The 23,060-nt window shown below is 39.8% G+C and overlaps 1 protein-coding gene across 2 annotated transcripts in view; it reads right to left on the bottom strand.

The window, feature by feature from the left end:
- Nucleotides 1–23,060, bottom strand: part of ACOT11 (acyl-CoA thioesterase 11) — a 72,172-nt gene that overhangs the window by 14,559 nt on the left and 34,553 nt on the right. For both annotated transcript variants that reach the window (XM_087889746.1, XM_034415147.3), the window contains exons 4-10: nt 21,188–21,248; nt 18,502–18,603; nt 14,042–14,177; nt 11,147–11,303; nt 7,330–7,449; nt 6,380–6,524; nt 3,399–3,454 (exon numbers count right to left, since the gene is read on the bottom strand). In XM_087889746.1, the coding sequence (XP_087745872.1) occupies nt 3,399–3,454; nt 6,380–6,524; nt 7,330–7,449; nt 11,147–11,303; nt 14,042–14,177; nt 18,502–18,603; nt 21,188–21,248 (777 nt within the window). The remainder of the gene's footprint in view (nt 1–3,398; nt 3,455–6,379; nt 6,525–7,329; nt 7,450–11,146; nt 11,304–14,041; nt 14,178–18,501; nt 18,604–21,187; nt 21,249–23,060) is intronic.

Below are 23,060 nucleotides of genomic sequence, written 5' to 3'. Positions count from 1 at the left end.
GAATTGAAGCAGGGGTGAAATGCTACCGGTTTGGGCCGGTTCACCCGAATCGGTAGTAAAAAATGCTACCAGTTCGCCGGAACGGGTAGTAAAAAAAATGCTAAAAAAAGTTTTTAAAAAGTTCCAACAATCGCATGACACAGCTGATTGTCGGAACTTTTTTTAAAAAACTTTTTAAGCATTTTTTTACTACCAGTTCTGGTAAATTAAAAAAAGTAAAAACAAAAGTTCCAACGATCAGCTTTGTGACAATTAGCTGTGCCACGCGATTTATATTCGCTAGAAAGCAGGAAATCCTGCTTTCTAGCGAATCTAAATCGCACGGCACAGCTGTTCCCCCGTCACTGTTCTACTTACCTTTGCAGACTCAGAAAAGGCTTAACGCCCGCGGTGCGCGTGTGCACATGTGTGTGCATTTGGCGTGCATGCACGCACGGAGCAAACCAGTAGCAGACTTCAGAGCATTTCACCCCTGAATTGAAGTTTACACACGTGAAAGTTGTCATTGTTGAAAAACCCTGCTTTAGAGTATGGTGGTTTGCCTCTGTGAAATAGGTTTTGGGGACTAGCCATTTAGTTGGCCAGTGCCCCCAAGACTGTGATGTGACAATGAAGACATTGAACTTAGGAGACCCCAAGTTCTAGGTCATCTTCCATCATGGAAGCCCACTGAGTGACTTTGGACCAGTCACTCTTTCGCAGTCCAACATATTACATGGAGTTTTTTCTTGTGGAAGAAAAGGTGAGGAGGAAAGGCTATGTATGACCATTTATATTCCTGAAGGAAATCAGAATTTACCTCCATAAGGAATAAATAAATCTCATGAGAATGCCCATTATATTATCTCATGATTCCATCTGTAGATCCTTAGCAACCCCCAAAGACGGCAGATCCTCTGATTTCCTTCATTTAAATGTTGCCTATCTCGACCTCTGACTCCTCTTAACAAATATATATTTCAGTCTAAGTGAAATATTAACAGCCTCCTTCCTTATCTAGACACTCCGGATATTCAGGCAAACAATTAAGATAAAGGCTTCTTTAGATTATTTTTACGGTTCAGCTGTAGCAGTTTCCTGATAGGCTGAATATACCTGGAATTCACAAGCTGGCGAGTGACAGAGACAAACGATTAAGCCAGAGAGATGTCAAAAGAGAGAGAATTCTCAAGCTGAAGAATGCTGTGAACCCTTAAGTTAGAGCATCCTATTTAATATAGCGGTGCCTCTTATGTTCTCCCTGTGTACTGTATATGTTCTCCAGCCTGCCTTTTCTCTAGCCTGATCCCATGAAGATGCACTAATCAGGTATTAATGCCTCAAGAACAGTGGCCTCTAGGATAATGCAGGCTGTCTCCATCCATGTTCCCGGATAAATTATATATGAGAGATAACAAACGGTAAGGCTATAAATACACAATGAGAGAGAGCTCTGTGACATAAGAAGAGGCACATGGGAGAGGACTGTGAAGTAACCATAAAGCAGAACTGGAAGCAAACAGATATAAAAAGCCTAGGAAGAGGAATCCATTTTATAAGTTATGTTAAAACAGAATAAATATCTAAAACAGAGAGAGATAAGCAAAGAGGAGAAAAACGCTGATTATCTCTGTTCTTCAGGCTTCTTTAGTTTCCTGCCTTTTGCTATCAGAATAATATAGGTTAGAGAAAATCCAATACACATATATACTAAAATCTTTGCCTGCAATTCTCTTCCTGTTTTTCTGACCGTTCTGGTTCAGTGGAATTTTTTTGTACTGGAACATAGTACTGTAATTAGCAATAGCACTTAGACTTATATACCGCTTCGCAGTGCTTTACAGCCCTCTCTAAGCGGTTTACAGAGTCAGCCTATTGCCCCCAACAATCTGGATCCTCATTTTACCCACTTCGGAAGGATGGAAGGCTGAGTCCACCCTGAGCCTGGTGAGACTTGAACTGCCAAATTGCTGGCAGCTGGCAGTCAGCAGAAGTAGCATGCAGTAGTGCATTGTAACCACTGCATCACCATGGTGCAGTGTTCAATACAGTTTCTCAGGTGTTTTACATATAAATATGTTTACATGACTATTTAAAGAAAACATGGACCTTATTCCTTATAAAAACATATTGGCAAGCACGCAAGCTGTGTTGACAAAAAAGCTGCAACAGCACAAAATCTGAAGCATGCTTTGAGATGGGCAACAGACTGGCCCCTTCCAAGGAAGTAGGGAAGAAAAACCATAGCAAATCCTCAATTTAGCAGATGATCGGGTGAGAACTGGTATGCTAAATCTTGCAAATGCTTTTTCTGCTCACCATTAAAACTCTGAAGCCACAGTAGCAGCACGGAAGCCAACTCACTAACAAGTGGAAACAGCACTATGCTAAGAATACCAATGTAAGTGCGGAAGACAGAGCTCCACTGCATGCCCAGAAGAAATGATACTAATACATACAACAAAGCAAAAACTAACTGGATTATTTTGGAAGTAATGAACAAACATTAATTGCAGGCAGCATCCAAGTGAGCCTGGATAGCTCAACAGACAGAGCTCTGTAATTTAACACCAGCTATCTGCAATTAAATAAGATCGAATCTCGCCAGGCTCAAGGTTGACTCAGCCTTCCATCCTTTCTAAGGTAGGTAAATTGAGGACCCAGTTTGTGGGGGCAATAAACTGACTTTGTATAAATATACAAAAGTATGAAGGGTATTGCTTAACACATTGTAAGCTGCCCTGAGTCTCCAGAGAAGGGCGGCATATAAATCAATTTTATTTTTTTTTAAAAAAAATAGTGAAATTCCAGCTAATGCAGAAAAGCAAAAACACAAAAATCTCTGTCTCCTGTGGAATGCTCACAAACCCAGGCTGCTACTTACTCATTAAAGCAGCCCCCAATTCTTTTCAGGAGAATGGGTGATCTTGTAAAAAAAACAACTTGCCCTTGTTTTAAAGAATCCATTCAGATGACCCTTAAAGCAGCAACCCCTTTTTGTCAGGCTCAGCCAAAGTCTGGGGAAAAAATCCCAGACTTCCTGTTTCCTTTAAAGAAGAGCAGCCAAGACCTGTGTTTGAACTAGGTCTCAAGCACTTCTTCCAAATCATTTGCGAAGTGTGCACAGCTTTAACATTCAGCCTCCACTTCCCTGGGGGTTGGTGGGTGGAGATGGGGGTTTAACACACTGGCAAGTCTGAGTATGAAGCCTATAGATTGGAAGATTTAGTTACACATAAACCATTTCATCCTCCTAAATATGCACACACTGTAATTCTATCCTACGAATGTGCAACAGGAAAAAAAAAAAAAACCATACGTGCAGTAATTAAAATTCTACACTCTCCCTTTCACTTAACAGGCGTAGAGCTGTAGGGAAGGAAAAGAGTGCTGAAAGAGTAAGAAAACGTTTTACCAACCTGTCTAGTCTAATTTTTTGCCTTGCGCTAGCTTCTTTAAACCGTCTTTCTCCATCCTGTTAAAGGGAAATAAAATGAACGGATTACATTATGCACGCTTCCTCGTCAGGTCTCCCGATGGTAAACTTTTTGCCTCTGTAATCAAGTCCGTCCAGCTTGCTGCTGGTTGTCTCCGCTTCCTTTTCTTCTCTTTCACCTTCCCCAGCATTATGGATTTCGCAAGGAAGTTGGATCTGTGCACAGCATGCCCCCTTCACTTGATGCCTTTGTTTAATTAAAGCCTCACTATGTTCTTGTCTATTCAAAACTACAGCAGTAGCCAAGTGAGAGAATCTAGAGAGGCTTTGTGGATGGCTATTATCTGTCACTCACTGTGATTGGCACTGTTTTACTAAGAACCCAATTCAGTAAATATTGGCGGGATCTGCAATCAAATGTTAAAGGGAGAAGGTTCGTATTCAGGGTCTGTGGTTCCCTCTTTTAAAATACTTCAATCTATTTCCCTTTCAATCTGTGGGGTCCTTGGTGCTCTCTGAGCTTGGTAGCTTTTTTGCAGACCTTCCATTACCAAACTAGGTAACATCATCAGAGCCCTGAAAACCACCAAGCTCAGAGAGCACCAAGGGACTCCACAGTTCAGCCCTAAGCTACAATTATTCTCTTCTATTGGTCCCTTTCAGTCTGTTTATGTATTTTATGAGTAAATTCTTCCCAATTGGTCTTCCCAATTTTGCAAATACCTTGCAACACTGCTCCCAAGGGAACACAGCAAATACAGCCATCCTACTGGAGGCAGACTAGAAGCATCTTTGCCTTGGGGGAAAGACACTTCTTGAAGGATGATAAGTACAATCAACAGAAGAAGACTCCAAGGGAAAAACACAGCCATACATTAAAAAAAAATCCTACTAGCTAATCAAGGCTGCTTCTATATGGGACACTTATTGTGGTGAGGTACAAACAGAATTGCTATATTTTCCTCATTAGTTTGGTTAGATTCGTCTCACTGTGTCCCACCAACTCTATACCAGTGGTGGGTTCCTCCCGATTCGGCCGAGCCAGTAGCGGTGACGATATGATGTCACCGAACTGGTTCTCTTTGTTCTAGAGCTGGGCCCTCCTGCATCCCTCATTATTCTTACCTTTTATTTGGCCCCACCCCCAATCTATTTGCTGCCTCCCGAGTCCCAGCTGATCAGCTAGAAGGAAAAAAACTGTTTAAACTCTTGCCGTGGGGCTTCAAAGGGTCGCCCTACAGTTGATCAGTGTTAAAAGGCAGTGTGGTGGTAGATCAGGGCACTCAAAAAACAAATGGATAGACCGGTGTCTCCAAAAACAAATGAGTAGACCGGTGCCTCCAAAAACACATGGGTAGACCGGTGCCTCCAAAAACAAATGAGTAGACCAGTGCCTCCAAAAACAAATGGGTAGACCAGTACAGCTCTGCAAGCAGTTAAAAGCCTGGTAGATCAGTACCTCTGCTAAATCCTAAAGAATTGTCACATGACCATCAAGCCACACCCACAAAATAAGCCACGCCCACAGAACCAGTAGTAAAAAAATTTAGAACCCACCCCTGCTCTATACGTATATTGACTGTTGTTCAAAGCAAAATAATAAAGGAAAAACAAAGGAAATCCAATGACATATAGGCTGTGCTTGCGTAGCATATCGATTCAGCTTAATTTAGCTATGGGTTCCTGAATTAACTCAGCTGCCTGGATTTGCACACCAAGTGAGCAAAAGTACCAGCCAACCACATTTAGAACTAACATACTGAAACAACAGCATGTTTTAAATCTAAAGCTAGAAATGTAAGACGACCTAGGAATTTTCTAAGTCTACAATGCAACTGAAAATTTAGCTTAGTAGCACTTGAAACTTCTTAGGGCACAAGCTACTCTTAGTCTTCAAGTGCCATGGCAAGCACTACATTTCACCAAGCAGAACCAAAATAAGTGGGACAAAAATAATTAAATATAGTTAATTACTTCATATATATAGGTAGTTCTAGACTTATGACCACAATTGAGCTCAACACCTCTATTGCTAAGTGAGACATTTGTTGAGTTTTCCCTATTTACAACCTTTCTTGCCACAGTTGTTAAGTGAATCACTGCAGTTGTTAGGTTAGTGATATGGTCGTTAAGCTTCCCCATTGACTTGGCTTGTCAGAAGGTTGCAAAAGCTGATCACATGACCCCGGGACACTGCAACCGTCATAAATATGAGACAGTTGCCACACATCCAAATTCACTATGGGAACGCTAAAGGCGTCATAAGTGTGAAAAATGGTCATAAGTCACTTTTTTTCAGTGCCATTGTAACTTTGAGTAGTCAGTAAATGAACTGTTGTAAGTTGAAGACTATCTGGATTGATTAGTTTTCCTTGCTATCGTATTAAAAGTGACAGTTCAATGGCAACTTTTATTTTAAGAGAATTCTGTGGCTCCACCCAAAACTTGGGGTAGAGCAGGGGTGTCAAACTCGATTTCATTTAGGGCCACATCAGGGTTGTGGTTGACCTTGGGGGGGCATGGGGACATGGCCAGCTCGATGTCACTCATTGTGATGCACGCGGCCCTCCCGAGCTCTGTTTTCACTGGCAAAGAGCTGCAGGAGGCTGTCGTGGCCGAAAACAGAGCCCGGGAAACCTGCATGTGGCCCTCCCAAGCTCCGTTTTTGCTGGTGAGGCACTGTGGGCCGGTCCTTCGCTGTTTCCAGGGTGGGCCCACGGGCCAGATCTAAACACCCTGTGGGCTGTGGGTTTGACACTTGTGGGGTAGTGAGTGTAAGGTTTCAAATGTGCATTCCTACTTTAAGTCACAATTCTCATTCATTTTTCTCCAGGTGAATCATGTTTTTTAAGGCGGTTCCCAAATGGGAAATTGGATTTGTACTGCAAATATCCTTCAGTCATACACCATTCTGGGCTACCAGTGTAATTTCAAAGCCGTGCAACACCATTTTCATTTTCTTACCCCTGCTTCTGGCTTCAGCATTGGAAGTATACGTGGCTGATTATCTTTATTCAAGACCACAAAAATCATGAAAGCACTATTTATATGTCTTCGGCTGACTTCCATTTCATGTAGATAGGCCTCGACGCACACACCAACCTCCATGCTGTAATTAAGAACATTTTCAAATGAGCAAACAAGTAGAGGAATGCACAAAATCTGCTGAGATCACACTGTGTGCGATTATGACCCTTTGGAATGAACTCTAGCCCATTTTGATTAACTATTTCTTTGAATTAATTTCAAAACGTTTTCTAAAAAAGACACAATGTGTTATTGTATCTTTAATGTGCTTAGATCTACCTTTCTATTTTAATGATGTTGGAAAATTTTAGAAGTTATCCATGAAATAATGGCTTACGGCTTTCCAGACATTGGCAAAATACAATCAGTGGTGAAATCCAATTTTTTGGCGTGGCTTGATGGGCGTGGTGTGGTTTGGTGGGCGTGATATGGATTGGTGGGCATGGCAAGGGAAGGATACTGCGAAATCCCCATTCCCTCCCCACTCCTGGGGGTTGGATATTGCAAAATCTCCATTCCCACCCACTCTGGGGCCAGCCAGAGGTGGTATTTGCCAGTTCTCTGAACTACTCAAAATATCCACTACCGGTTCTCCAAACTGCTCAAAATTTCCGCTACCGGTTCTCCAGAACCTGTCAGAACCTGCTGGATTTCACCCTTGAATACAATGTTCTATATTGGGATTGTTTGGACTTGTAGCTAATATAAGAATAAGCGAGGGGAATAAATGACCCATTTCTTACTATCCTCTTTCAACTTTCCTCTTCAATGCATTTTCATTTATTAGAGTAGATCCTGAAATGGTTTAATTTATACAACTCCATAAAATTTCTCCTGACTTCTGGACCAAGTCCACTTAGCTCTAGAACGATGGCAGGAAGACATACCTGTTCTTAAATGTATTGTTAACAATGGCTTTGAACTGAAGGCGATCCCCAATCTGGGATGGTTCCCTGAACTGGAACATTTCAATGGTCTTCAGGGTGGGATAGGCATTGCACAATCGGCTGGAAGAACATAGAAAAATAAAATCAGGTTTGATCACATTAAAAATACCATCCATTTACTGGTAATGCATGTGCTGCCAAATAAGCTATCTAAACACTGTTTGCGAGTCAGCAACAGATCAGATGAAAGTTATGAAATAACCCAAGTTTACTGTGATACTACAACTGTCAATCCATGCCCAAGCTGGATTTATCAACTGTGCTGTTGAGAGAAAAGCTATCTGCCAGTTGAAAAGGGCCTCCGGATGCCTCAGCAATGACAGAGAGAGATAATGTGGGAAAGCAGCAAAGGACAGATTGAATTCCCCTTTTCCTTCTTTTCCACATAATGATCATCCAAATTCTCAGAATTAATAGAGACACATCGCCACCTAAAGGAAAACAGCTAGTTCGTCACTAATAAAAACAAAAGACAATCTAGCCATTTCAAAGCTTCAGGAAAAAGGGAGTGAAGAAGAATGCATGCTAAGAGACGAGTCAGTATGGAAGGGAGTGAATTTCTATAGCAGCTGGGCTAAGGTAGCTTCTGTTTTCCTTCACAAGGAGGACAGAATTTAGCTTTGGAAGTAGAAAAAATCAGCATCTCTTGAGAAGGAATGTTTCCTGCTGTCCCAATGAAATTCCAATGTGTCTCTAGCAGGATTGCACTTAAAAGTATCTCTGCCTTGATCTGATAATAACTAAGGAAAATTTATTAGCCAAATCATAAAGGTGCATCACCATTATCCTTGGAAATTAATGTCTTGCCTTCATCAGCTTTACAGAAATTGCAGAAAGAGAGGAGAGCACAACTGCAATTCCAGCTGCAAACAAATGAAGGGTATGTGAAAACCACTCAAATAAATTCAAGTTACACTAGGATTGGGGCATATTAGTACTGTTATCACAATAGTTAAAAGTAAACCAAGTGCAGTGGGAAATGCTGAACAATTACACCAGATCAACTGCAGGTAAACCCAAGGTAACACATACTTGCAAATGTGACCTTAAATGTGGATTTATTTGAATGGTATAAGGAATTATAATTCCAAACCTTACAAAGGATCATATCATCCATTTTCAAACACGCACAGAGGCTGCTTTTGCCTTGCCTCCTACCCTTTTTCCAATGATTGGACAATAAATTTCCTTCAAGACTATAAGTTTTTGGGGTTTTTTTTTTTACAAATTATACAGAATATATACTTCCTCCCAATTCTTGTTTTTATCCAATGGGGGAAGAGGGGGAGAGAACTATTACTACTGAAGCAAGAATGGAAGATGTACAGGATCAGAAAACTGAGATAAAGAATGTATAAAATAATGATAATAAATAGGCCAATCAAAAATTGATTTAGGTCCAATACTTTCCCCTCATTTTCATGCCTCCTGACAAATCTAGAAATTGAGAAAAATTATTCTAATACTACCTATTGATTTTAGGAAATCTTTACAATATTAAGTCACAGTCCAAAAATCCAATGATACCATTTATTATCTCAACAATCAGACTGTGGTGGACACAGAATTTTTCCAAATAAAAGTTATGTGTCATAATCCTGAAATCTGTCCCAGATTTCTCTGATGGCGTATGGACCTCCCTGTGATCACAATAGCCTAATCTCATCCAGATTATAGTCCATCTGCCTTCTTAAACCCTGCGCCAATTCTCTCATTTCTGCTTACACATTTACTCAGCCTGACAGTCAGCGAGATATCAAGCCTAGCAAACTGACACAGATCATTTATCAAATGTTTCCACATTTCTATCATTGGGATAAGTGCTATGAACCTTCAGTGAACTTCAATGTGCAGTGCTTGTATCTAAATCAGAGGTCTTCAACTCCCAGAATTTTGGGTGTTGAAGTCCACAAGTCTTAAAGCTGCCAAGTTTGAAGACCTCTGATCTAAGGTAAAAGGAAAATTATGAATGTTTAAGATTGGAATGCTTAATTTCTATAGGTTGCTCCCAATTTTCATAAAGCGCGAAGGAAACCAGTAGTTGGATAACCTCAATATTGTTCTACTCTCAAAAAACCCCCCAATATTCTTTCTCCTGACAACATCTGATAGCTGTGGCTAGGGGGACCTTTGCACAGGTTCGCCTGGTGCACCAATTGCGACCCTACTTGGATTGGGAGGCTCTCCTCACGGTCACTGATGCCCTTGTCACCTGATGGTTAGATTATTGCAACACGCTCTACATGGGGCTACCCTTGAAAAGTGTTCGGAGATTACAGTTGGTCCAGAACGCAGCCGCGTGAGCTGTTGTGGGTGCACCTAGGTACACCCACATTACACCAATTCTCCGCGAGCTGCACTGGCTCCCTATTGGTCTCCGGTCACAATTCAAGTTGTTGGTTATTACCTTTAAAGCCCTACATGGCTCAGGGCCAGGGTATCTTCGAGACCGCCTTCTACCGCATAACTTCCAACGACTGGTAAGATCCCACAGAGGTGGTCTCCTCCGGGTCCCGTCAGCTAAACAATGCCGGCTGGCGGGCCTGTGGGGGAGGGCCTTCTCTGTGGCTGCCCCAGCTCTCTGGAACCAGTTACCTCCTGAAGTCCAGACCATCCCCACCCTATAGGCCTTCCAAAAAGCAGTGAAGACCTGGCTTTTCCGGCAGGCCTGGGGCCGTTGATCTTGCTCTTGCGATCCGGCGAGATCCGACCATGAATGATGTGAATGAGTTTTAATGTTTTTAATGTTTTTAATTCTTAAATGTTTTTTATAATGATTTTAAACGCATTGTGAGCCTCCCTGAGTCTTCGGAGAGGGGTGGCATACAAATTGAATTAATAAATAATAAATAAATAAATAAATAAATAAATAAATAAATAAACAAATAAATAAATATTAATGACTCCAGTTGCCCTTCTTTGTCTTGTATTAGAAAAACCTACAGTGCATGTAGACAGGCTTATTCTACAACTTTCCTATGAAAAGGTTTATTGATCAGAAAACAATGACCACGACAACCCCTAGTTTACTGCTGAGTTTTGCAGATAGTCTTCACTTGGCAACCAGTTGTTTAATGACTGTCCCAGATTACCATGGATCAAAAAAAGGTACTTACGACTCAGATTCAAAGTTCTGACATTGCGGTCATGTGATCACATTTTGGGGGCTCAACAACCAGCCTGTATTTACAGCTGTTTGCAAAGTCCTATAGTCATGTGACTGTGATTTATGTCTTTTCTTACTGAAAACTGGAATCTATTTCCAGTTACTACCAAGAAACGCCCATTGTGAACAATGGGTTTGCTCAACAACAATTCATTTAACAACTGTGGTGTTCACTTTACAACTGCTGCATTCCCTTAATGACTGTAGCAAAAAAAAAAGTAATAAAATTGGGACTGATCACGTGATGACCCGCTTAACAACTGGTATGTCTTACAACTGTAATTTCAGACTCAATTATGGTCTCAGGTTGAAGACTACCTATATATGTGTTTGGGTTTCTAATGTTAAAAATAGCAAGTTCCAGGAGGCAATGTGTCCCATACTTCCTGTATAATAATTTTGAAAGTGTGCCATATGAAAATATCTTTATTACCAATGTATGATGGAATGGGAATCCCCCAGTGACAAAAAGCAGGCAGTAAATTCATCCATTTAACTATAATTCAGTCCTAAATACATATAAAGCCAGAATTAAGATTTAAAGCAACCACCTTCATTCCATTTTCCCCTCAACAAGATGCGAGCACCTACCTTGCAGCTATTGTGGCCACGTTTTCCATCCATGCCATGATCTGTCCACCAAACGTGTTTCCCTGATGGTTAGCATGTGGAGGTAAAATGAGTTCCACGCTTTCCACTCTGGTCTTTTCAGCAGGTATGGTCACATTGCAGTCTCTACTCTCTGGATCTATTAGGGGAAAAAGATACATTCCATCAGAGGCATATCTGAACAGGAGCAACCTTTTCAGAGTTAAATTACCAGGTAGGCACTTAAAGGAACGCCCAGATCTCTTCCTTCATCTTCCATCTCCAATTTGTGTAAGCTTTACCTAGTGGAGAGGAAGACACAAACTGCTGTCAATCTGTTGTCATGCATAGCAAGGGGTCAGTAGATCTAACGCTGTAGGATCCAATCTGGATCGGTCACCGGGACCAGAGGTTTTGTCTTCTGAAGTTTCGGACTTTTGTTGGAACCCATCTTCAGGGGACTTCCCTCTAGCCTAGAGAGAAGACTAGGCTAGAAAGAAGTTTTTTAAAAAAAAAAATTTTTTTTTAATTTTGATTTATATGCCGCCCTTCTCCGGAGACTCAGGGCGGCTTACAATGCGCTAAGCAAAAAAGAAGTTCCCTGAAGATGAACTCCAGCATGAGTCCAAAAACTCGGAAGACAAAAACCTCTGGTCCCAGTGATAATCCTGCAGCATTATTCTGAGAAAAGTATATTTGCCTTCATTGCCTTTGTATCTATAGCATCCAACTTAGAGATTGTGTACTTTCTATTTACTTAAGGATTCATTGAAGCAAACAATTGGACTAATGGTACCTACATTTTTGCATGTGACTATATGTAAGTGTATCTGCCTACTCTCAGGTTTAAATTACAATCTAGATTCAACTTGTCAAATTTTGAGTCTTCATGTTGCTTCAAGCTGCACATCTCCGAACTAAATGAAGCAAGCAAGAAGCAAGGAAGTACCCAAAATATAAAAGGGAGCTATGACTATTTCCTCTTCTATAGTATGCTTTCCAAGCAGTCTCTCTCTTGCATGTCAACAGTTTGATCAATTTCTCTTTTGGGCTAAAATCATCTCTGCTTCTTATTGCTGTTTAGTGCTTTATGATTATGCTTCTTCCATTAATTCCACCCCTTGCAGCACAACAGGTGGAATTAATGGAACCAATAACTTCTTATACTGGTGGGCTTCCTGAATTAACATTACTGACAATTAAGATCAGCTCTGCAGCTCAGCTGATCCAAGGCATCTAGCAGAGCTGGTGGGATCATTGCTCACTTTCCTGAAATAGCTTGTCAACATCAGTGAATGGATACCAGGCCAGAGATGAACATCCTGTCTATTATAACTGTGACCCTTTGTGGATTCAATAACTATAGGCCAGAGGTAACTTTTTAGTAGCACTTTCTACTATCACAACCATATGGATGAGCTGTATGGAATTCTTAACTACCATGTTTACTAGGAGTTGCCACCAGAAGTACTGTTTTTTTATATAAACAAGATGCAATAAGGTCAAAAGATTCTCTCTATAATGCAATTCAACCATTCTTTTCTTTCTAGCAACAAACATACAATCATAGTTTCATGTCATTTACTACTATAGGAAAACTGAGTGTGCATCATGTACATATCATTTAAAAAACAGCTGGTAGGAAGATCCATTGGCCTTACATGCATGCATTTTGTAAAAAAATACATGTTTTCAAATGCCCTTTCTTATAAACCCAAAGTTTCAAATACCAAATGATGTTTATTTATTTATTTAAGAAAATTTCTCTTCATATCATGCTGGGATTTGGCAGAACTATGCCTCCAGAGCCTTGCAAAAGAGTGTCAAAATGAGGGCCAATCTCATCTCTGCAGGGGTGATGCTCCAAAGGGAAGGAGCCACTATAGAGAAGGTCCTTCTTCTTGGTCCTGGGACTGCTTTAGGAAAGAGACTTGTAGCATTCCCTGCCTTCCTGCTCCGGTGAAGCAAGTAGATCTGACTGGGAAAAGATAATCTGGTCCCAAGCACATAGCTTTGAAGGCGACAACCACCACTTTGAACTGGACTCAAAAGCAAATGAGTCAACGCAGCTCCTGCAGGAGAGGTGACACATGTGCAAATTTAGGCTTCCACAAAACCATGTAGACCACCACACTTTGAACCAATTAAAGCTTCTGGATACTTTTCAAGAGCATCTAACAGTAATGCTGTTTTCAAAGGATGAGTGCCTTTGAGTCAGTATTGGCTCCTGACAAATGCCTGGACTGATTCCTGCAGTTTTCGTGGCAAGGTTTTCAGAAGGGGCTTGCCATTGCCTGCTTCCTAGGGCTGAGAGAGAGGGAGGGAGGGAGGGAGGGAGAGAGAAAGAGAGAGGGAGAGAGAGAGGGGGAAAGAGGGAGGAGAGAGAGAGAGAGAGAGGGAGGGAGGGAGGGAGGGAGAGAGGTCAACTAGTCCAAAGTCACCCAGCTAGCTTTGTGCCCAAGGCAGGATTAGAACTCTGTGTCTCCCAGTTTCTAGCCGATGCCTTGACCACTACACCAAATTGGCTGAATATAATTACCACCAGTACAAACTAGGAAGACTAGTTTAATATACTGAAATGAACTTACATAAACCCTGAATTCCCCATGCATCTATGGGTGATCTCCAATTATCAGTGAATGCCATGCTTCCAAAATGGCCAACAATGGTAAGCTCATCTTTCTGCATTCTTAATGGTTGAGTTCTATTTCCTGAACCGGAGGACACCTTGCCAATTTAAATATTGACCAGACTGACTCCCCGCATAGGGATTTATTCATAGCAATGAAGTGTTTTAAAACAATAGAGATAATGTAAAATGAAGTGAAATGAAATGAAGCCAAGGTAACCCATGCCACGCAGCTGAAGCCCTAGAAAGAACTCTAGAAGATACTCTACCAGCCTGCGCAGGGCTCTTAGAAATCAGTTCTTTTATTGTATCCGTGTGTGCCAGTCTCATACGGCGACGTTCAGCAGCAATACTGAATTCAGTGTTCTCCTCTTCTGTTTGAGGTTCCATGGGCTTTAACTTTACCTAAGAGAAAGGGAAGAGAATACATAACATGCCTCTCACTCTAGACCATTTGTTTGTCTAAACTTAAGTATCGCAGCTCAAATCTGTCCTTACATCCAGATAGTCTAATAACTGCCTTACAGATTAGCTGAGTTTAGAACTTTAGAGTTTACACAGATAGCCTCTCAATGTACTTCCCACATTCTTTGGTTCAGTAGTGGGTTCCTCTTACCTTCGCTACCGGTTCAGAACTGGGAGTGCTTGCTTTGCTCAGGCAGGGCGCTTCTGTGCATGCGCAGAACCTTCTGTGCATGCGCAGAGCATCCGTCATGACATCCAGGTGGGTGGGCGGAGCCTCCCACCGCCACCACTACCGGTTCGCTTGAACCGGGGTGAACTGGTAGAAATCCACCACTGCTTTGGTTGTTCACTTGGATGGGTTCGGTCGTTTGATTTCTCCCCATCTGCAAAAGCTGAATAAGACTAGAAGACTCCAAGGTCCCTTCCAACTCTGTTATTCCTGTTTTTCTGTTAAGATTCAGGGAATTCTAGAACTGGCCAGTGATCAGTGATCTGGATTTAAAATGGAATACGTGACTTGTAGCATGCATGGATATGTACCTAACACTGGTCAGCAGTACCCAGTAAAATCAATGATATAATTTTCTGGGATCAGACAGCTCCTAATGTATGAGCCCAGAAATATAGACAACTCCTAGTGTATGAGCCTACAGCTGACAGGTATTATCTGAGCATTCACAATTGTTCTAAATGGAAATATTCAACCTAGAAATAAGAACAAATTTCTTGACTGTGAGAACGATCAACAGAATGGTTTGCCTTCAGAAGTTGTAGGTGCTTCAACACTGGAGCTTTTTAGTAAGAGACTGGACAGCCATTTGTCTGGTATGCTATAAGGACTTCTGCTTGAGCAGGGAGTTTCACTAGAAGACCTCCAAGATCCCTTCCAACTCTGTAGTTCGGTATTCTATAAGCCACCTTTCTATCTTTGAATATGGATCAATGCACATCCTAATAAATATTCTACTCTCTTGAATGGAGTAGAAGATTGGAAATAATGTTCCAGAATCACTTCTGTGAGATGAAGGGGTTTCTTAGCAGGTAAATACCTGGAAAAATTAAATCCTCTTCCTGTACAATTGCTTCTTGTTACAAAAAGGATATGCCTTGCCCTGAGCACAATATTAAAACTTGCTGCTAACATAAATATGTAGTTTGGCTTGGGTATGCCCAGATATATTACTTAATGCAACTTCAAAAAGAATTATTGATTTGGCTGCATATGAAAGTACACATTAATAATGATAGGATGACAGAAACACATCCAAGCAATTTGTGGACAGAAAAATCTGCCCCTGTAGAAGAGATATGGCTTACTTAAATCCTGAGAAGTCTACTTTGTATGTCTCCCCATGGTCTGCCAGTGTGTTTTAAATTCACAAATCAACTTTATAACAGTGATGATGCTTGAATTATAAAAAGGTCCTGGTTATATTAAGTTATTAGATATAACTTCCTGGTTTAATCTATAACTCTAGGGTTTGCTGATGGCCTCCCCTGAAATAGTAAACAGGTTTATTTCAGCTTAAGTTTTTTTTCCAAGATCCAAGAACTTTCTTTAGCCTGTAAATATCTTTCTGGAAACATGGTGCCCAGAATCTTATGATGTATTCCAGGTGTAGTCTCACCTGTGCCAAGTAGAAAAGAATTTAATGACTTCACATTTCTTTGATACTCTAATGCAGGGGTGTCAAACTCGCAGCCTGCGGACCAGATGCATCACACACTGGCCATGCCCACATCCAGTTTAGCGAAGGGGGAAAAAGTTGCGATACATCACGTGATGACGCCACGATGACACAAGTTTGACACCCCTGCTCTAACGCATTTGATTTTTTACTTCACTATGTTAGCCCTTCTAGTAGCTGTTTCATAGTGCTTGTTCAACTTTCAATGACCACACCTCTCTGAAGAGAGGCCAATAAAGAAATTGTACAATTATCTATTGGGTAGGAAATTGGAGGAGGAACAAGTAAAAGAGACAATGATAGCATGGGTGAAAAACTTTGGTTATGCGATAGAATTGGATAAATGGCAGAAATTGTGGGATAGGAACTACAAATTAACGATGTCAATCGCATTTGTATAAGATGTTTTACAGATGGCATTTACCTCCGGTGAGGTTGGCAAAGATGTTTAAAGATAAATCAGCTAAATGTTGGAAGTGTCACCAACTACCTGGATCTTACTATCATATGTGGTGAAGAAGCAAAGAAGTATTGGAAAAAAATTCCATGGTTGGAAGAGATGATACAACAAGGTATTGAGTTGAAACCAGAAATATTTCTGTTAAGATTTTTACCGGAAATCTATAATAAAGAGAATGTATATTTAATTATTCATGTATTAACTGCAACTAGAATTGTATTTGCACAACATTGGAAAAGTGGAGAGATTCCAACTGAAGAGAAGCTGATAAGGAAAATATTAGAATGTGAAGAAATGAATAGATTAACATTAGCAATTGAAGAGAAAGAGCAAACTGAATATTATATGGTATGGGAAGTATTTTATCAATGGTTGGAGAATAAAAATGGAGTTTGGAAATGAAGGAGACCAAAAATAAGTAGAAAATGTATTTAGAAAGAGTTATAAATAAGATGAAAATTGTTAGTATATGTATGAAGAGAATAATGATATTTGATGTTAATAGGGTAATTCTATTGAAAGATGCTAAGAAGGAAATGGGGAATTTTTACAATACTTAATGTAAATGTTATAAGTACCGATAAAGAAGAATATTTGTAGCTCAGGGTTGAAATGAGCAGTTCTTGGTGCTCTCTGAGCTTGGTTGTTTTCTTACAGATGTTTCATTAGCCTAACTAGGTAACATCATCAATGCTAAATTGCTGATGCTAATACTGATGAGATTTCCTAGTTTGGGTAATGAAACGTCTGTAAGAAAACAACCAAACTCAAAGAGTGTCCAGCACCCCCGCCAAATTTCATAGGTTGCCTATCAATCCTATCATTCAGATAATTTAAAAAAAATGTTGAACAATACTGGCTCCAAGACAGGAACTCTACCTCTGTAGAATTACTCTCCAAGTCAATGCAGACTGCAAAATAATTCATGCTGTTTAGTTTAGTTCTGTGAGGAATTTTGCTTTGATTTACTTATTAAAAAAATGGGAAAAATCAAAAGAAATAAAGCAATGCAGCAACAGCAATATATGTATACACATGCGCGCACATACACTCACACACAGTCCTCAGTTAGCTATACACTACACAGGAGAGAATTTCAAGAAGTCATTTGTATGTAGCTGTAATAGTTTCATTGTAACCTTATACATAATTATTTTCAAACAATTTTCTTCATAGCCAGACTTCCTGCTTCATAAAGATGCAAGGAGTTGCAATCCTGGCATAATTTATAAATACTGTGCAATCAACTTTCATTTGGTATCACCCCATCAATCAAACCACATTGCCAATATGTTTGTCACTCTGCACCAACCTACACATTCTGAAAATAAATGAGCAATAGCATCCTATTTCAGTATTGCAGAACTCTTTTCAGAAATGTATAAACAAAAAAAGCACCGAGCTTACCTCAGCTGATCTCAAAAAAGTCAGGAGGATTAGTACTAATTAATAAATGGATGGGAGACCACAGAGAGATGTACTAGGCTGAAAACCAAAAGGCATCCTGGGTCAAGTCAATGACAAAGCATTCTGGTATACAGCCAAGATTTGGGCCCATGGAGTCACTATAACCAAATCATAACTTGATTCCAGGGTGTGTTTAATTTTTTTTAACTTGATGAGCTTATAAACCACATAGGAGTTAAAATATCTTGATGCCCCCCTGCATTACCCAGCAGTGATGTGGCAAATAAATCAGGGTTTTAAGAAGGCCCTGAAGACCTGATTCTTCACTCAGGAACAGAGCCAGAAAGTCTGATGATTTTGCTGTCTGATTGAGTTGTGGTCTCTGGTGCAATGTTTTGTATTATTAGATTTTATCACTTTACCATTTTCCTTTGTCAATGTTGTTAATTGTTTTAAACCTTGAGAGCCACCCAGAGAAGTGGGCAGTTGTATGAATGGAGTAAATAAATGACATGAAAACAAATATTTCGCATCTCGTCCGAAAGAATAAACATGAAGGTTATTTCTTGTAAATAAATGTTAAGGATTACAATGCAATTAACTGCTCTGTACTTTCTTCCAAAGAAGAGAGGAAGGGAGGGAGAGAGAAAGGGAGGGAGGGAGGGAGAGCGGTGAGAGAAATTAAGTACTTCTTTGTTTTTACACGTACCTTAGAATTTAGTTTGCTGTGAGCAACAAATGTTGCGTATGCCTTGCACACACTCCATTGCTGACCACTGCAGAGATCCTCACAGCTGACCTGCACCCCAACCTGAAAACCATCGCCAGGAGAAAGGATGAAAACACTCTATGAGAAAGGCCGATTCTTTAAAAAAAAAAAGCCCAATATCTATTACCTTTCACCAATCAATCAATTAAAAAAATATTATAGTTCCCTTCCTCAAAGGAATACTTTGTACCACCCGAAGGAACTGCACTGCTCACTATCTTTGTGTTTTGTTCCAGTGTTTGGGCAATTCATACTTTCGATATTTAGAAGACAGTAAGCAGTGCAATAATTGTGTTCTATCTGCTACTGTTTTCTAAGCAAATGAATTACTGTACAAAAGTTTGTTCCCTGAGGCAGCAAAAGAACACAAAACAAAACCTGACATCCCTTAGATCAAACTGTTCCTTTCACTTACAAAGGAAGCCAAATTGCAAATAAAAGGAGTGGAAATGGCCCCCTTGAGCCTGCATAGAAACTTGTGTATTATTACAAAAAAAGCAATCAAAATTAAAAGGAAAAATTAACATTAAGAGAGAGTTATGCAAGTTCTGTACATAGCACAATGCTTGGCATTCAGGAAAGTGCTGCTTTTCAGTTTTACACACGTTCAATGAACATTCACAAAGTTCTAGTCCATACAGAGGATAACATCACAAATCAAAGGCTGTATTCCATTGAGGACACTGAATTTTTACAGAGCACAAGTAAGAAGAAACATGCTGGCAGTTCCAGGGTTCCTGATGTTTCCATCATTAAGTAGTGGATTTTCCACTATTAAGTAATGAATACTTGCACTGGCAGGGATCTCCAAGTCTTATCACAGAAAAATTCTGCAGAAGGGCTTCTACTTGTATTATCCAAACACGGATTATTTGCATAGCAATCTCTATTTGCCCTCAAGCAAATACAGTCAGTTCTCGACTTACAACCATTCTTTAGTGACTGTTACAAGGGCACTGGAAAAAGTGACTTACAACTGTTACTCGCATTTAAATAGCTCATGGCATTCCTCACAGTCATGTGATCAAAATTTGGGTGTTTGACAACTGGCTTGAATTTACGACAGCTGCAGTATTCTGGGGTCAAGTCAATGCCATTTACAACCTTTGCAGCTGGCTTCCAACAAGCAAAATCAATGGGGGAAATCTGGATTCACTCAACAATCACATGACTGAACGACTGCAATGGTTCACTTAATAACCATAGCAAAAAAAAGTCCTAGAATTAGGTGTGACACACTTAACAACCACCTTGCTTATTTGTGGTTATAAGTCAAGGACTACCTAAGTCTCCATCAAGTCTTTCTGTTAAATGAGAGTAAGAAAAGGCACTGGAGGTTGAGCCCACATGTTCAGCCTTGTCTCTGTGTGTGTTTGTGTGTCCTATTCAACTTGAAATAAACAAATAGAAAAAACTTCCTGTCAAAGTGAGGACACTGTTCTTAAGACCCTCACATCTTCCCCCAACCCACCTGAGCAAACAGGATGTTGTTATTTATTATGTTACCGTTTCTTGAGTATTCCACAAAATACTCACCTAGCAATGTTGCTGTTAAATTGCAGGACTTACAGGAGCAAATCAAAAGCCCAATTAGATGAGTTAGATACAATTTTTATTAGATGCAATGCTGTTGTGTGAATCTCAACAACGGCTATAGGATGTGCGATACACAAATTGTATTTCAACTACACTGTTGAAATACACTGCTACGCCCGAAGCAGAAATTGATAAATCTGATCTGCTTTCTGGCAAAACTCTTTTTCCACTGACAGGATGCTTGATACGGGAATATAAACATTTGTATAACGCTTTGTGATTCTAAAGATGCCCATGAATCTACCAGATACAGTGCAGTCTTAACTTTTTCTACAACTTCTGTCCCAATGTTGTATTTCCTTCCCAAGAAACATTTCCATAATCCTTTAAATTCAAGTTTTTTGGCAATAGGTTGAAGCATGATGATTATATTATTTTAGGTATTGCACCCCATTTGTGATTTTTTTTTTTTGCAACTGTGCTGAGGTATACAAATTTCATTCTCCTGTTTGTTAGTAGTGCTAACTTGTTAATGCTAGCTTTTTGTTTCATATGAAATTGATTTTACAAGTGTTTTTATAGATAAGTGTCTCAATCTTTTTGTCTTATATTGGGGGGGGGAAGAGTAATTAATAAAATAAAATAAAATTCAGTCAATGACATGCAAGCAAACAAAGCTCATCCTTTGGACTGCAATGAGTTTCACCCTGAACCAATGTATGGGTCAATCATCTGATAGAAGAGTGTCCTAGGAACACGTGGAATTCAAATATACTTCCATAAGAAAATGTAGACATAGTGTAGCCAATATCTCATTTCCGCAGAAGAGAGAAAAGCCACTGAACACCTGCAACTTAATGCCATCACATTGATGAGCACCTTGGGATTGCAAAAATGGAACAGTGTGGTCAGTTGTCTACATCTGGTTTGAAGATGCAACCTGTGTATAATCAACTCTAAGTGGACAATTCAGAAGCATGTAGGGAAGAGTTTGGACACTTATTGGGCAAAAAATGCAAACTGTATCTGAAACATAGCTTCCAAAAGTCAAGGCAAACAGACCCACAAGACAGTGTTGAAGCATACATACCTCCATGCTAGAAATAAATGCTCGGTTCACTTTAGCTTTGATGTTGACAACTTGCCCCACGCTAGGAATAGAGGGGGGGAAAATGAAAGGTAAGATAAAATTTTCCAAAATGCCACTGATAGAAAACATCTTGCAGTTCTAATATGTAATTGATCTGAGTGGGAAGTACTATTTTACAAACATGCTGGTAATCTAAACACTTCCAATGGCTTTGAAATAATAGAAAATACTTCTAGCTCGGGTTTTAGATTTTGGCAGTTTCCAAGCTTGTTTCAATTTAGTTTCTGAACGTTTTGTTACCACACTAGGTAACATCATCAACAGGATTGTCTTGTCCTATTTTCCTTAGCTTATAAATGTCTTGTGTTGTTCGTTTGGAGCTATTCTTAAGTTCTGAGCAGCTGTTTGGTTCTTTTGTTGATTGTCACTTCCAATGGCTGTCTAAAACCCACACACTTAAAAGTAATTCTTGCAGACATCTATCTGGACAGAAGGATTAAGATACTGTTCTGGACAGACAGGAGACTTGTGGATAAATGTTATTTTATTTTTCCTTTCTCCCAAACAGAAGAATTTGGAAGCCAACAGTTCCAGAGCTTTTGGATTCACTGGTTAGGACATAGAGATAAGATTTCACATGTAGCTAAATATACACTTAGTCATGTCTGATACTCGGAAAATGAAAAGGAACATGCAGTCACTCATAGATGTTTATGTTTCATTCAACTTTCCTAACCAGAATTGGCTTTCTCTCAACTTTCAGTTGCCTAGTGTAGAATCAAATGGTGAAGACCTAAGCACCTTCATGAGAAGGATTCTTCAAATAATATTGGGACCTGCTTTAACATTTCATACCAAAACATTTTGTTGCAGGAATTAAGGTGTTAGACAGGAATCGATGAGGCCACAAAGATTCACCAGGTGACTTTGGGTCAATCATGCTTGTATGGTGATGGGATGGAGGGAAACAGGAGAAGAACATGCTACCTTGAGCTAAATTAAAGGATGGGATATAAATCTAGCCAATAAATAGTAAAAATAAATAAATCCTGAATAAATTCATAACATTCACTAAACTCACCACAACAATTAATACTGGAGAGTAAAGACTGCAAGCTCCTTCTTAAGAGTTCCCTAATCATCGAAGAACATAAAACCCTTCTTAGCATGTCCTCAAGGGAAGGTTAAGTACAGGCAGCCCTCGACTTACAGCCATTTGTTTAGTGACTATTTGAAGTTACACCAGCACTGAAAAAGGGACTTAGGACGATTTTCACATTTACAACTGTTGCAGCATCCCCATGGTCATGTAATCAAAATTTGGATGCTTGGCAACTGACATGTATTTATGATGGTTGCAATGTCATGGGGTCATGTGATCACCATTTGTAACCTTCCCGGATGGGGAAGGTTCCAACCAGCAAAGTCAGTGAGGGAAGCCAGATTCACTTCATGACTGCATGATTCACTTAACAACAAAAGTAAATTGTTTAACAATTATGGCCAAAAAGGTTATAAAATGAGGCTCACTTAACAACTGCCTCACTTAGCAATGGGAATGTTGGGCTCAAATATGATTATAAATTGAGGGCTACCTGTACAGCTTTAAGAAGGATGAAACGTAAATGGAGCATATATGGAAGATACAAAATGTTTTAGATAATAAAGGCAAATGAAGAATGATCTACTGACGAATCCAAAAGGACAATTCAATCCTTTTAATCCAGATATTAGCCCTCACTATTTAAGAGTTGTTTCAGGTTTTGCAGAACCCTTTATACTTTAAAAACAGGACTCAATGAACAATGAAGTTACGTATGGTTTAAAAAGACTAAACAAATCTAAACTGATCTGCATTACAATTCTCCTAGTA

Source organism: Pantherophis guttatus, chromosome 3 (assembly GCF_059756535.1).
Source record: "Pantherophis guttatus breed Tessera chromosome 3, ASM5975653v1, whole genome shotgun sequence".
Classification (NCBI taxonomy): Eukaryota; Metazoa; Chordata; class Lepidosauria; order Squamata; family Colubridae; genus Pantherophis; species Pantherophis guttatus.
Note: the sequence above shows the minus strand (reverse complement) of the source record. Positions and strands in the feature narration are given on the sequence as shown.